Raw genomic sequence first — 16,734 nt, forward strand, 5'->3', positions numbered from 1 at the left:
CTAACTTACCCAACCAATTCTTTTATTTTGTTGAAATACCGACAGTGGAAAATACCTCAGCAACGAACAGAGTTTCTATCACTACGGCCGTATCTACCCTAAAACTTCCTGCCATTCCTTTTACCTTTGCTGCAAAGGTATCCCGTCTTCCTAGGGATGTTCGACCTGCAGACGCCATGTATGGAGTCCACCGGTATACTAACAGATTTCTTGAAAGTTTCGTCAGCAGCTTCCCTCGCAACAATCTTTATGACTGATACTCATAACTCCAAAACTTGTAAAATGATAAGGACCATGGAGCACAAATGGGGTTGTTTCTAAAAGTATTTCTAGAAATTGTAACCTAACTTACCCAACCAATTCTTTTATTTTGTTGAAATACCGACAGTGGAAAATACCTCAGCAACGAACAGAGTTTCTATCACTACGGCCGTATCTACCCCTAAAACTTCCTGCCATTCCTTTTACCTTTGCTGCAAAGGTATCCCGTCTTCCTAGGGATGTTCGACCTGCAGACGCCATGTATGGAGTCCACCGGTATACTAACAGATTTCTTGAAAGTTTCGTCAGCAGCTTCCCTCGCAACAATCTTTATGACTGATACTCATAACTCCAAAACTTGTAAAATGATAAGGACCATGGAGCACAAATGGGGTTGCTTCTAAAAGTATTTCTAGAAATTGTAACCTAACTTACCCAACCAATTCTTTTATTTTGTTGAAATACCGACAGTGGAAAATACCTCAGCAACGAACAGAGTTTCTATCACTACGGCCGTATCTACCCTAAAACTTCCTGCCATTCCTTTTACCTTTGCTGCAAAGGTATCCCGTCTTCCTAGGGATGTTCGACCTGCAGACGCCATGTATGGAGTCCCACCGGTATGAACGGTCCTCTGGAGGGTTCCGTCAGAATATCCCTCTCCAGAGGACCGTCCAGATGTCTACGCTTTACAGTCAGATGTCTAGAGCTCGTGAAGGTCACCGTGATCACTCAGAACGGCTCGCTAAAGTAGGAGTCCCTGGTTCGACCTGAAGCCGAAATCGTAGACTAAAACCCGAGGGTATTTGGTAGCAAACTTAAAAAAATGTGTTATTATTTATGACATAGCACCTTGATTGACACAAACTGTTTAATGTGAATCATCTCATAGTTTTATCGTAACTATTCCTTAGTTATAAATTACTATCCTGTTCAGGTAAACAATTCATACACTGCTGCTACTTGCACCGCAGCCCCCCCCCCCCATGTTGCGCGTCACTGTGGAACCCCCCAAATTAATTTTTGTACCTTTTTGTGTTTAATATAATACAATCACAAATATAAATTCAAACAAATGATTCAATAATTGTATTTTTCCAACATAGATCAATGGGTGTTGTTAGCTACAGTTTAACCATCACATAAAAATCTTGTAATTCAGCTATATCCTGTACCTTGTGTTTCTTAATGTGAATGTAATGTTATAGTCATGTTACCCGCATATATATATTTTGGGTTCCTAAAGTTTCGTCGGGAACAGACTTTGTCCCAGCCCCTGATGCAGTCCTAACTTATCCTACCAATTCTTCTATTTTGTTACAGTACCAACAATGGAGAGTACTTAAGCGATGAGCAGTGTGTCTATCACTAGGGCCGTATCTACCCTAACCCATCCTTTTTTTTTTTTTTGTTACAAAGTTATCTCTTCCTTCCAGGGATGTACAACCTGCAGGCGTACTGTGAGGAGTGAAATCTCTACCGGAAAGAACTGTTCTCTGGGGGTTTCACCATGACTTTTCACCTGGAGAATCCCTTTCCATAGGATTATCTGAAAACAGTCGTCTACGTCCTTGACTGTGAGATGGGCTTTACAGTCAGGGGCCTAGAGCTCTTGAAGGTCACCGTGATCACTCAGGGCGGCTCCCTAAAGTACGAGTCCCTGGTTCGACCTGAAGCCGAAATCGTAGATTACAACACCAGGTTCTCCGGTGTCAAGGACGAAGACTACCGCGGCAACTTCAAGACGTTGAGGGAAGTACATAGTGACCTGACCGAGTTCATAAAGGAAGACACCATCCTCATAGGCCACGGTCTTGAGAACGACCTCAGAGCCTTCAATATGGTCCACTCTTCCTGTGAACCACCTCTCACATAGACTCGTCAGTCGGATTCCCTCACCGCCGTGGGTTGCCGTTCCGCCGGGCACTGACGGACCTGGTAATGTACGTCCTCGGCAGGTCGATCCAGGACAATCCTGAGAGTCTCGACAGCACCGAGGACGCCAGGGCCTGTCTGGATTTGTAAGGCATAAAATTTTTAACGATTTCAATGTAACATTTAAATTTAAATTCAATTTGTTTTTTAACATCAAACTTAAATTGTTTTATTTTTATAACTTTATTTTTATATCATTTATACTTAATTGTTTAAGATAAACAGGTAGTCTAATCATCTTTAAAATCAGTACAGAAGTAAATTTCTAAATGTTACACCTTTACAATCAAGACTTTTAAAATTAGTTTATTAAATTTATTGTTTATTATTTTTGTCATAGAAATGTTTCTTAATGTACACAAAACTTTTGTTTTTAAAGATTTAGTCCATAGCTTTCTTTGTAAAAGAATAGATAAGATTTAGTTTATTAAATTTATTATGATTTAATTTTGTCCCTGAGGACACGACAGCACCAAGGACAAGGGCCTGTTTGGATTTAATAAGGTATAAAATTTTTAACGATTTAAAAACATTATTTTTAATTTAATTTCAGTTTGCTTTTTGTGATTCTTTTATTTTGATAACTTTATTTTAATATCATTTACATTTTTATTTTTAAGATAAACAGGAAATTTAACTATCTTTCAAAATCAGTAAAGAGCTCAATTTTAAATTTTATACCTTACACAACCAAACATTGTTTTAATTTATTAAGTATGGTAGTATTTATGTACCCCACGTATCTACAAAATAGAACTTTTCTTAGTTAAAACGTAATAATTTATTAACAGTACTACTAATTATAGTTGTAGTATTTATGTTTTAAAAGTAATTAACTTCACAGGATGTAATTACTTATAAATGTATAAGGATTATGTTCTCGGCGCGATCTTGTTCCTTACTGATATCTAAAACACTCATTTTATTTTACAAATTCTAAATTCAGCTTTTTAATTCCTTATAGCCTTACTAGTCATGTTAAATCCAGATGTTTTTATTTTATGTAAGTTTTGTTTTTCTCATCAAATTTTAGTTTTGTAATATATGTTCTGTTTGGTCATCAAATCAATGGTTATATAAATAAAATTGGCACACAGGAAACGCCTTGAGGATTTCCTCAATTTTGTATATTATTTACTATGTAAGTGACTAATATTTTGTTCAGTTAGCGTTTTAATAATAAGTTTTGTAAGTGTAGAATAATATTCAGATTAAGTCAATGTCAGTCTGGCATTTACATTATATAATGTATAAAAAATTTTAAGTAACATTGAATTTTCATAAAAAATAACTATAAATGTGTATTGTATAAATTATAAATAATAATAGACTCCGCGACCCTACAGTGACTGATCTACCAGAGTCAAAAACGATTGTCGTCCTAAATATGATAACGTTCATACATCAGACCATACCCCGTACATCAGTAATGTATCTCGTACATCAGTAATGTATCTCGTACATCAGTAATGTACCTCATACATCAGTAACGTACCTCATACATCAGGACGTATCTCATACATCAGTAACGTACCTCATACATCAGTAACGTACCTCATACATCAGTAACGTACCTCATACATCAGTAACGTACCTCATACATCAGTAACGTACCTCATACATCAGGACGTATCTCATACATCAGTAACGTACCTCATACATCAGTAACGTACCTCATACATCAGGACGTATCTCATACATCAGTAACGTACCTCATACATCAGGACGTATCTCATACATCAGTAACGTATCTCATACATCAGTAACGTACCTCATACATCAGTAACGTTACCTCATACATCAGTAACGTATCTCATACATCAGTAACGTACCTCATACATCAGTAACGTATCTCATACATCAGTAACGTACCTCATACATCAGTAACGTACCTCATACATCAGTAACGTACCCCATACATCAGTAATGTATCTCGTACATCAGTAATGTACCTCATACATTAGTAACGTACCTCATACATCAGTAACGTACCCCATACATCAGTAACGTACCTCATACATCAGTAATCAGGTGGTTTGGAACTGTCAAATAAAACGAAGTAGACTACCTCATGTATAAATTGGATGTATAAATCTATATATATAAAAATGAATGTTTGTATGTTTGTCCTTTATGGAATCGTGAAACTATTGGACCGATCATGATGAAAAAATTTGTACGTATATGTATTTTTCCACGGAGAAGGTTTATAAGCTATGCCCATCCCTTTCCCGATTCAGGATTCCGCCCCACTGGTTACAGAAATACCCATAAGAAATGCATTGCAGCAAACATATGTTAACGTCTTTTCAAATTTTTAATCAGCTGTTCTTTGTAAACATATATTACACTTATAGTTTTAAAGCATAGAGTAAGCTTAAGAGAAACGACAAATTTTGTTTAAACTGTTTTTGCAATCACTGTTAAACATAGACTTTACTATCCAGGATAATACAATTCAAATTTGACGTAAAAATTCACCTTTAACTGCAATATTTATTTAATATAAACCATGCTCATGCTTGATCAGAAGAGTAATGCAGATATCATAATTACTATCTTACGTTGGCTACAAATATAAAGAATGTTATAAAATCAACCTTAGTTGTTTTTTTTGACAGAAGTATGGTTCTCAAAAACTCCGTGTGTACATATTCTCTCGATCGAGACAACAAAGCAAGCTCAATCGTGGCATCGGAGATATAACCTAATTTAATCTAAAATTTATTATAGTAAAAAAAAAAAATTTACTAAGTAATATAAGGACTTCGGTTCTTAAGATTTGCGTGCGAAGCCGTGGGTAACAGCTAGATAGAGGCAGGAATATGGTACATACCTTCATAATACGCCCAAGAGGCTCACGATGGAACGACTATCAATTATCTCAGCAATGTTTAGAATGTGATAGAAAAAGAATAAGTGAATATAGTGTACTGTTTTCAACGGGAAAATTGCGAAGCCGCGGGCAACTTTTGCAAAAAAAAATTATTGAAATGCGCAGCAAAAGCGCGCCGGGCCCGCTAGTTGTTTGTATAAAAATTTATATAAATATGCTAAATCAATTTTTTTGAAATTGTAGACCACATTATAATTCCCGCAAAAGGATCGAAACAGTTTTCTTAATTTAGTTGCTTTACTTAGCCGTGTTGTGTATTTCTGTATTGTTGTTGATAGATAAACTCTCAACACTAAACAGCAAAATCCCGCCGGCCAATGCTAGGATGCCTACCAAGGTAAATAAACATAGATATAATTGAGCGCTAAATATCCTTTGGAGTCATTACTCTAAAGATGATAATCTCTAAAATAAGGTGGTGGAATAATTCCACTGTCATTATGAGATTTTCAGTCGCCATATTTACAGTTTCCTTCTTGAAACTGGTCAGACAGTACTAAATTTGTAAATCAAACCTCTAAATAAGCTCAATGCTTAACATAAATTATGGAAAAACAGTAACATAAACTAAATAGAAAATACTAGAGATTATTCTAAGGACCGTTACCCACAAAAGACCTCTCTGATATTTTTAGATTAATTTTGGTAAATTCCGCACATCATCTTCATTTTATTTTACAGGAAACGGTTCTGTTCTTACAACTTTTTCCACAAGCATGCTTGAAAACCTGATTGTAGCTTTATATTCGTCACTATTTACAATTAATTGTCATGGTTGTAATTTTTTAATGATAATGATTATTATTATAAGATTCTCCCTACAAGGTTTCCCCCAAAACTAGAATTTGAAAGAAAGAGATATTTACAAATTTTAAGTTCAGTAATCCAGTAATCCAGCACATAGCTCTGACCTTTGCCGCCTTATAGCCCATTTGTGTATTTTATATATCAAATTTTACATTTGTATATTTTTTGCAATAATTGATTGTCTTATGTGTTTCAAAGTTCCAAGATGTGAGGTACACACATTGAACGGATATGGATGTTGGATGATGAAAATACGTTAAGAATAATAATTATTTCATTCAAGGCACTTATTATGGTATGTTAAATAAAAACCGAATTCATACATCGTTATTAACTTATATACATTTTTTATCATTTTGATTGTAGTAGAGGCCCGTAGTTTCGTTTTTCGCGAGAAATAAATTATTTATAACCTTACTACTAGTACACTTCGTGATTATTGTAATTATACTACCAATATGTCTGTCACTTTTTTGTGACTTCAAAAATAAAAATAGTGAATAAGGCTGTATAAAAAAGTAAATAACTGAAAGATTACAGTGCAGAATTCTTTCTAGAAGTCGTCCCAAAATGTCATATCGCAACCCAAAGTACTTTACCCAGAAAATGGATCTTTGACCTGAGTCGTCATCTTCATAGAAACACTAGTATATCTATGATTAATTGATTATATATAAAGTACACAAGACGTAACATCCTAATGATACATTGATACTGGTTGGGTTACCAAAATGGTCAAACTTCATTGATGATAATAATAAATACGATGAATATACATTTGTATAAGTATTACCTGCTTAAATATCCTACCGTTATCCGTACCGGGAAAACTCCACTACAAAAATTGAAAAAACTAAACAATTTTAAATATTTTTGCCTAAATTTGTTTAATAGTTTTTAAAAAATCTTTTGATATAATAGTATATACAGTAATTAAACACGTTATTCAGATTTTTCATTGCAAATTGCATAAGTGCTACATGTATCTTACACTTTGAGTATTACTTTAAAGACTGTTTACCGAAATTATTTTTTTTTTTCGATGTTTGCTACACTGAGAACAATAAATCAAGTTTTGTTGTTGGTAGTGCCTTGAATGCGCTTATTTAAAAACCTTATAAGACCATCTACAAACTATACATGCATTTTTCAGACGCTCTTAGAAGTGCTTTAAAAAGGTTTTATGAAATAAATAATAGGTTTGAAAAAGTATATTTTTTGAAAACACAGTATTATATTTTTATCAGTTAAATATGCTACAGTTTATAGTTACAATTATAGGCTTTCAAATAAAATATTATAAGGTATACCTACAACTCAACTCATGTTACTTCAGTTCCCGTAAACTATGTTTTCTCGGGAAACCCTTCGTTTCATTCCAGAGGAGAAGTTTGAAACCGGTCAAATATGGTATTAAAAGATTTTTCAACGCTCTTTTGCTGTGTACACAAACACAGATTTCCCTCAAGAAATAATCAGTTGTGGAGATTTTCCTTAACAAACATCCCTTAATATTAGCTCTGGCTTTACAAAGAACTATAGACAGTACACCTTAACTGATAGTACTACTTTTATTTTCCCCACATGACTATCCAGGACCGGACGGGGGTATCCTAGACCTAATATCCAAGTAGTGATATCCCGACACGATGTGCTTCACCAATTTATGTTTCGCAAGAGGTACACGGGACCTTGTCTGATGACGTCATATCTGACCTGTGGTTGAGTACCAGACCAGAACAAGAGTCGGTCTATGACACGTCTGAGCCAACAGTCGTGGTATCCTGCCCCGAAAAGCGAGAGTGAATTGACTAACAAGAGGTTAAGGTTGAGGATGTAGAAGGAAACAAAACATGCAGTTTATACAACATCCTAAACACACAGATCAACCTAAGCAGCGGACAATTCGAAATTTAGGTAGCTCCTCGCCTGGAGAGGAGCAGATAACCCCTGGTGAGAGCAATACTGGGATCGTGGGCCTCCCCGGGGAGACACTATGGCCAGTCGTGGGGTTATCAGTGAAGGGAGGTAGTCGTACCTAATAATAGTGGTGGGGGGGGGGGTCAGTACCGGATGCTACAGACGGGGTAAACTCGAGTGCTTCATCAAAAATAGGCGCCTTCTGATTACCAGCGTGGTCACTCCACCCCTTACTCCACTGGGTGGAAAGAAAATATCCCAAACTATATATAGACTATGCAAGAGGCCTCAATGTGAAACCAGTGGTGTGCATCCCCAAGCATCAGTTTTCATGGTGTAGGCTAGGATTGGGGCAGGAGTCTCAAGAAGAAAGCAGGTTACTAGACAGATATGTAAATTTCAGGGCCCACAATTGCAAGGGGTTTTTGTTGGCAGGTACCAAAAGTCGAGGCTGCCGTTACTTTAAAATAGTTGTCTGGAATATTTGTCCAGACCAATGTTTGCCATGGTGCATTCGAAATGCAGGGAATCAATCACATTACAATATCATTGCTTGGTCTGACCTCTATGCAATGCCTGATACCCGTTGCAATCGTACATTTATTTAATCCCCCAACTAGGCTTCCTTTTGTTGAGATATATGGGTGATGGTGGGGTGTCAAATTTGTCGGCAAGTGGGTGCACACCGATCTGTTCACTTCATAATAAAAAAATTTACATTAAGTCTTGGAGTGAAAATTTTTGGATGCACGCTGGCAACCAGTCAATTCTAGTGCGAAGATCCTTCGGAATTGCCTTAAGTCACCCCCTTACAGCATCCGGCATGATATTGATCGACAGTTAACCGAACAGCAAAACAGTGCAGCCAACTAAGCAAACTATAACCTACTCTATGATCAAAGGTCCCAGGTAGGAAGAGATGGGTACAGTCAATCACTCGATTTTAAGAAACTAAATTCCTGTGCAAGACAATCGACGCGGCCGAACGCACAAACCGGTGGCCTCGCGGTCTAAGGCGTCGGATAAAGAGCGAGGGGTTGTAATCCTGACTGTGACCGATGTAGTTTTAATCAATAATCTAAGTATCGAGTCCTCTTCGTTATCTTTTGTGAGATCCTAGCAAAGCAGTTTTCATTGACGACGAGCATAATAAAGCTTAAAAGGGGATCAGTCTCTCCTTAAAAAAACTAATATTTTTATAAGGGTTTACTGATTTGTAGAAGATGAGAGCGCCACACAAACCCAGAACTGGAGGACTTTACAGGACTCTGACTACTACTTGGAGTTCCCCTACTGCCTCCAATAGTGGAACTATAGTCAGTAGCTTACTCACTAACAGTGTCTCAAATCCTTACGATAGTAACTACTTGCAACTATAAAATTAAAAAATACATCTACTGTAATAGAATTATAAATAAATAACTAATCTAAGAATGCATAAAATATCAAGAATCCCTGACTAATTAACTATAATGACTAAATCTCAAAGAATAATGAAAGCAAAATTAGTGTTGAAAGAAGTGGAATATGTGGGAGTTAGAAATGGGTTTTGTTTTGTTTGCACTCTTCTCTGTCTGGTCATGAAACAGGCAGAAGCCAAGGTTCTCAAGAGTGGTGGGTGCCCTCCTATGTGTAATAAAATAAAAATAATTATAAACACAATAAGCGACTCTCCAGCAAGAGGAGGACTAACTTTTAGGATGGTGAAGTAGTATTTCAATAAAAAAATATATAAACTCCATCCACTCACTAAAAACTTGGAGAGTCACAACAAAGGATTCTGAACACTGCACTGCCTCCGGGAAGCCAACCACTCTAGTTCGGTCCTCAAAGACAAATCTTGGACTAAGCTGTGGAAAGTTTTCTACAAAGACAGGAATAAAAGTGTGATATGAGGAACAAGATTAGAAGGGAAACTTATATCTACTTTGACCAAAGGGAATACTTTCAGGCCATGATCCATTCTGGGTAAGAAAACCCATTTTAGTTCTGACATGAGCACAATTTTCAACCAATTGATCACAAAAGGTTAGACTATCAGTAATTTATGAAACACATCAATTGTACAAGGGGTTAAGTTTAGTCATAACGCAACTATCAGGCTTTACGTAATTGTAAACTGTTAAATGGAGACACTAAATTGAATGGGGTTCTCAATCACATTAATAGTATTTCCCCTTCCATCCGCCTCACAATGGAAGTGGAAGTCCAAAATAAGCTTCCTTTTTTTGGATGTGTGTGTATTAAGAGATAGGGATATCCTTAAAACTTATGTTTTCGAAAGAAAATACAAACAGGAAATAATTATATTATCAATTGAACAATAAAAAATTCAAAAATCAGTCAAAGAAAGCGTGACCTACTCGGAATTTGATAGAGCAAAGAGCTTAACCTCAGATAAAAACAGATTAAAAAATAATTTAAGGAAGTTGAATCAAATCTTTGACGCAATGGATACCCCTTATGTGTCAGGATTATAGGGAAAAAGTAAAAGAGTAGGTAGAAGTATTCGTTGCACCTATCATAGTCAGTTGACAACGAAATCTGCATGAGGAGCTCATTCGTAGGTTGTTGGTCGAGGAGTGCAGAGGCGTATACACAGTTGTGTGTAGTGTTTTATTAAGTGTATTTTTTAGAGTTAGTGAAGTTATGGTGGTTCCTAACGTGATTCCTGACAGGCGTTTCACAACGCTCTAAGAAGGGGTCCACAAAGGCTAAGGGGGGCGAAGACTCACAGACCCAAAACAGACCAAGCTCGAAACAATAATCCGGTCCCCACCTCAGCACGAACTGATTCTTCAATATCTTACAAGTAAGACGAGAGGATAGAGGACAAACACGGGGTTCAGTTACCTCCAAGTGAGACGAAGGGATAGAGGACAGGGACCCACAGGGCCTCGCACCCTCAGTTACCTCCAAGTGAGACGAAGGGATAGAGGACAGACACGGGGCCTCAGTTTACCTCCAAGTGAGACGAAGGGATATAGAGGACAGACACGGCCCCCAGTTACCTCCAAGTGAGACGAAGGGATAGAGGACAGACACGGGGCCTCAGTTACCTCCAAGTGAGACGAAGGGATAGAGGACAGACACGGGCCCCCAGTTACCTCCAAGTGAGACGAAAGGGGATAGAGGACAGTCACAGGGCCTCAGTTACCTCCAAGTGAGACGAAGGGATAGAGGACAGGACACGGGCCCCCAGTTACCTCCAAGTGAGACGAAGGGATAGAGGACAGGACACGGGCCCCCAGTTACCTCCAAGTGAGACGAAGGGATAGAGGACAGACACGGGGCCTCAGTTATTTCCAAGTGAGACAAAGGTTTAGAGGCAACACACGCGACCTCAGTTACCTCCAAGTGAGATGAAGGGATAGAGGACAGACACGGGGGCCTCAGTTATTTCCAAGTGAGACGAGCTGCTGTTATCGGGGCATGGGTACTGGAACCAGAACGGGTGGAATCCTCAAGGGGAGGAAGTTCGGGAAAGTGAAGGGGTTCGGGCCTGCTTCAAAATTTACGCAGTAGTTGCACCAATAAACTAAACAACAGGGAGAACTCCGTAGCCCAAGGAAGGAAGGTTTCCACTGGACTAGTCGAAGCGAGTGCTAAGCACATCGGATCCATACATAGAATTTTAATAATATTTGACAGAACGTATAACGTGCTTTAATAGAGAGTATGATTTATTTTTCTCAATAATTGTTATTTTTAACCGTCAAATCCACGTTACATGGGCTGCAAGCAGCGACACTACGTGCCTACTATTATGGCAACTGGATAGGATATGCTGGGGTATATCCATGGGATATCCACAGGTCGTCTACCACGGTAAGGAAAATTGTGCTTTTAAAATACTTACATATAATCAGATAAACTTATTTAAAATTTAAATCGGCATCTTGCAAGTAAAGTTAATTATTCTATAATTAAAAACCACATTGATATAACAGTTCGTAACAGTTCATCAGCGAAAGTGGTTAACCCAAAATTAGATTCAGACCATCTCTAAATTCAATTATTATTGTTGGGAGAATAATGTTTCACTGCAACAGACGAGTGTTATAGAACATTCCTAAGTCTATAATTTCGTTCTGTTTTAAAATAATTTTCAATTGCGTATATTCATTCAAATTTGAAGGGCGGTAACAAATCATTAAATATATAATAGCAAATTTAAACAATAATTTTGTATATTATTAATGGCATAGCATCTTGGTAGACACAACTGGTTAGTGTTTTAAAAATAGGTGCTGTTAGCCTTAGTTAAACCATTATATAAAAATCATATAACCAGCTATATTCTGTACCTTGTGTTTTTTATTACCTCCATGCCTAGAGGATGGTTCTCTCGTCCTGTGTGAACACCGGTGACACAATGATCAATTTAAAAATTTTCAAAAATTGAAATGTATAAAAAATTGGATAATGAGTTATTTAAAATGTATTAATGTAACATTTCAAAAGACATATCTGGAATAAATACTAACAGATTTCTTGAAAGTTTTCGTCAGCAGCTTCCCTCGCAACAATCTTTATGACTGATACTCATAACTCCAAAACTTGTAAGATGATAAGGACCATGGAGCACAAATGGGGTTGCTTCTAAAAGTATTTCTAGAAATTGTAACCTAACTTACCCAAACCAATTCTTTTATTTTGTTGAAAATACCGACAGTGGAAAAATACCTCAGCAACGAACAGAGTTTCTATCACTACGGCCGTATCTACCCTAAAAACTTCCTGCCATTCCTTTTACCTTTGCTGCAAAGGTATCCCGTCTTCCTAGGGATGTTCGACCTGCAGACGCCATGTATGGAGTCCACCGGTATACTAACAGATTTCTTGAAAGTTTCGTCAGCAGCTTCCCTCGCAACAATCTTTATGACTGATACTCATTAACTCCAAAACTTGTAAAATGATAAGGACCATGGAGCACAAATGGGGTTGTTTCTAAAAGTATTTCTAGAAATTGTAACCTAACTTACCCAACCAATTCTTTTATTTTGTTGAAATACCGTCAGTGGAAAGTACCTCAGCAACGAACAGATTTTCTATCACTACGGCCCGTATCTACCCTAACACTTCCTGCCATTCCTTTTTACCTTTGCTGCAAAGGTATCCCGTCTTCCTAGGGATGTTCGACCTGCAGACGCCATGTATGGAGTCCACCGGTATGAACGGTCCTCTGGAGGGTTCCGTCAGAATATATCCCTCTCCAGAGGACCGTCCAAATGTCTACGCTTTACAGTCAGGGGCCTAGAGCTCTTGAAGGTCACCGTGATCACTCAGAACGGCTCGCTAAAAGTAGGAGTCCCTGGTTCGAACCTGAAGCCGAAAATCGTACTAGACTACAACCCGAGGGTATTTGATAGCAAACTTAAAAAAATGTGTTAAATTATTTTATGACATAGCACCTTGATTGACACAAACTGTTTAATGTGAATCATCTCATAGTTTATCGTAACTATTCCTTAGTTATAAATTACTATCCTGTTCAGGGTAAACAATTCCATACACTGCGACTACTTGCACCGCAGCCCCCCCCCATGTTGGCGGCGTCACTGTGGAACCCCCTAAATTAATTTTTGTACCTATTTGTGTTTAATATAATACTATCACAAATATAAATTTCCAACAAATGATTCAATAATTGTTTTTTTCAAACATAGATCAATGGGTGCTGTTAGCTCCAGTTTTAACCATCACATAAAAATCTTGTAATTCAGCTATATCCTGTACCTTGTGTGTTTCTTAATGTGAATGTAATGTTATAGTCATGTTACCCGCATATATATAGTTTGGGTTCCTAAAGTTTCGTCGGGAACAGACTTTGTCCCAGCCCCTGATGCAGTCCTAACTTATCCTACCAATTCTTCTATTTTGTTACAGTACCAACAATGGAGAGTACTTTAAAGCGATGAGCAGTGTTTCTATCACTAGGGCCGTATCTACCCTAACCCATCATTTTTACCTTTTGTTTCAAAGGTATCTCTTCCTTCCAGGGATGTACAACCTGCAGGCGTACTGTGAGGAGTGAAATCTCCACCGGAAAAGAACTGTTCTCTGGGGGTTTCACCATGACTTTTCACCTGGAGAATCCCTTTCCATAGGATTATCTGAAAACAGTCGTTCTACGTCCTTGACTGTGAGATGGGCTTTACAGTCAGAGGCCTAGAGCTCTTGAAGGTCACCGTGATCAACTCAGGGCGGCTCGCTAAAGTACGAGTCCTTGGTTCGACCTGAAAGCCGAAATCGTAGATTACAGCACGAGGTTCTCCGGTGTAAAAGGAGGAAGGATACCGCGCGGCAACTTCAAGGCGTTGAAGGAAGTACAGAGTGGACACTGACCGATTTCATAAAGGGAAGACACCATCGTCATAGGCCACGGTATTGAGAACGACCTCAGAGCCTTGAGGATGGTCCCTCTTCCTTCTGAAACCACCTCTCACATAGACTCATCCGTCGTCTTCCCTCACAGCCTTGGGTTGCCGTTCCGCCCGGGCACTGAGGGACCTGGTAATGTACGTCCTCGGCAGGTCGATCCAGGACAATCTCTGAGAGTCCCGACAGCACCGAGGACGCCAGGGCCTGTCTGGATTTGTTAAGGCATAAAATTTTTAACGATTTAAATTTAAATTTCAATTGGTTTTTTAACTTCAAACTTAAATTGTTTTAATTTTTATAAATTTATTTTTATATCATTTATACTTAATTTTTAAGATAAACAGGTAGTCTAATTATTTTTAAAATCCAGTACAGAGCTAAATTTCTAAATTTTTATACCTTTACAATCCACACTTTTAGATTTAGTTTATTACATTTTTTATGTATTATTTTTGTCATATAAATGTTTCCTAATCTAGCACAAAACGTTTTTATTTTAAAGATTTTAGGACATAGCTTTATTTGTAAAAGAATAGATAAGATTTAGTTTATTAAATTTATTATAATTTACTTTTGTCCCTAAGGACAACGACAGCACCAAGGGACAAGGGCCTGTTTAGATTTAATAAGGTATAAAATTTTTAACGATTTTAAAAATATTATTTTTAAATTTAATTTCAGTTTTTGTTTTTTGTGATTTCTTTTATTTTTGATAACTTTATTTTATTATAATTTACATTTTTATTTTTTTAAGATAAACAGGAAATCTAATTATCTTTCAAAATCGGTAAAGAAGCTAAATTTTAAATTTTTATACCTCACACATCCAAACATGTTTTTAATTTATTAGTTACAGTAGTATTTATGTATCACACGTAATCTACATAAATCGAACTTTTCTTAGTGGAAATCGTAATAATTTATTAACAGTACTACTAATTATAGTTATAGTATTTATGTTTTAAAAGTGATTAAACTTCATAGGAAGTAATTACTTACAAATGTAAAAGGATTATGTTATTGGCGTGATCTTGTTCCTTACTGATATTTCAAACACTCATTTTATTTTTCAAATTCTAAATTTAGCTTTTTAATTCCATATAGCCATACTAGTCATATTAAATCCAGATGTTTTTATTTTATATAAGTGTTGTGTTTCTTATCAAATTTTAATGTTGTAATATATGTTCTGTTTTGGTAATCAAAGTAATGGTTTTATATATATATATATATATATATATATATATATATATATATATATATATATAACATTGTCACACAGGCAAACGCCTAGAGGATTTCCTCAATTTTGTATATATTTTTTAATATGTAAGCGACAATTATATTATGTATAAAAAAGTTTGGAGTAACAATGGATTTTCTTCAAATTAAAACTTTAAAATCTTTATTGTTTCAATTATAAATAATAATACACTCCGCGACCCGACAATGACCAGAGTCAAGAACGATTGTCGTCCTAAATATGGTAACGTTCATACATCAGTAACGTATCTCATACATCAGTAACGTACCTCATCCATCAGAACGTACCTAATATATCAGTAATGTACATCAGTAACAGACCTCATACATCAGTAAACGTATCTCATACATAAGTACCGTACCTCATAAATCAGTACCGTACCTCATACATCAGTTCCGTACCTCATACATAAGTAGCGTACCTCATACATCAGTACCGTACCTCATACATCAGTACCGTACCTCATACATAAGTACCGTACCTCATTACATCAGTAACGTATCTCATACATAAGTACCGTACCTCATAAATCAGTAACGTACCTCATACATCAGTACCGTACCTCATACATAAGTACCGTACCTCATACATCAGTACCGTACCTCTTACATCAGTACCGTACCTCATACATCAGTAATCAGTTGTGGGTTTGGAACTGTCAAATAAAACGAAAGTAGACTACCTCATGTATAAATTGTTTGTATAAAAAAATTTATATACATATGCTAAATCAATTTTTTTGAAATTGTAGACCACATTATAATTCCCGCAAAAAGGATCGAAACGGTTTTCTTAATTTAGTTGCTTTACTTAGCCTGTGTTGTGTATTTCTGTATTGTTGTTGATAGATAAACTCTCAACACTAAAAAGCAAATCCCGCGGCCAATGCTAGGATGCCTACCAAGGTAAATAAAACATAGATATAATTGAGCGCTAAATATCCTTTGGAGTCATTACTCTAAAGATGAAAATCTCTAAAATAAGGTGTGGAATTAATTTCCACTGTCATTATGAGATTTTCAGTCGCCATATTTACAGTTTCTTCTTGAAACTGGTCAGACAGTACTTAAATTTGTAAATCAAACCTCTAAATAAAGCTCTAATGCTTAACATACGCGTAAATTGTGGAAAACAGTAACATAACTAATAATAGAAAATACTAGAAATTATTTCTAAGGACCGTTACCCACAAAAGGCCTCTATGATACTGTTAGATTAATTTTGTTAAATTCCGCACATCATCTTCATTTTTATTTTACAGGAAACG

The 16,734-nt window shown here is 36.6% G+C and overlaps 1 protein-coding gene across 1 annotated transcript; it reads left to right on the forward strand.

Moving 5' to 3' along the window:
- Positions 1–843: 843 nt before the first annotated feature.
- On the forward strand, positions 844–2,137 carry LOC124368014 (exonuclease GOR-like). Its single transcript, XM_046825286.1, has 2 exons — positions 844–1,011; positions 1,805–2,137. The coding sequence occupies exons 1-2, from the start codon at positions 844–846 to the stop codon at positions 2,135–2,137; spliced, it is 501 nt and encodes a 166-aa protein (XP_046681242.1).
- Positions 2,138–16,734: the final 14,597 nt, after the last annotated feature.

The sequence above is a fragment of the Homalodisca vitripennis genome, chromosome 8, assembly GCF_021130785.1.
Source record: "Homalodisca vitripennis isolate AUS2020 chromosome 8, UT_GWSS_2.1, whole genome shotgun sequence".
Classification (NCBI taxonomy): Eukaryota; Metazoa; Arthropoda; class Insecta; order Hemiptera; family Cicadellidae; genus Homalodisca; species Homalodisca vitripennis.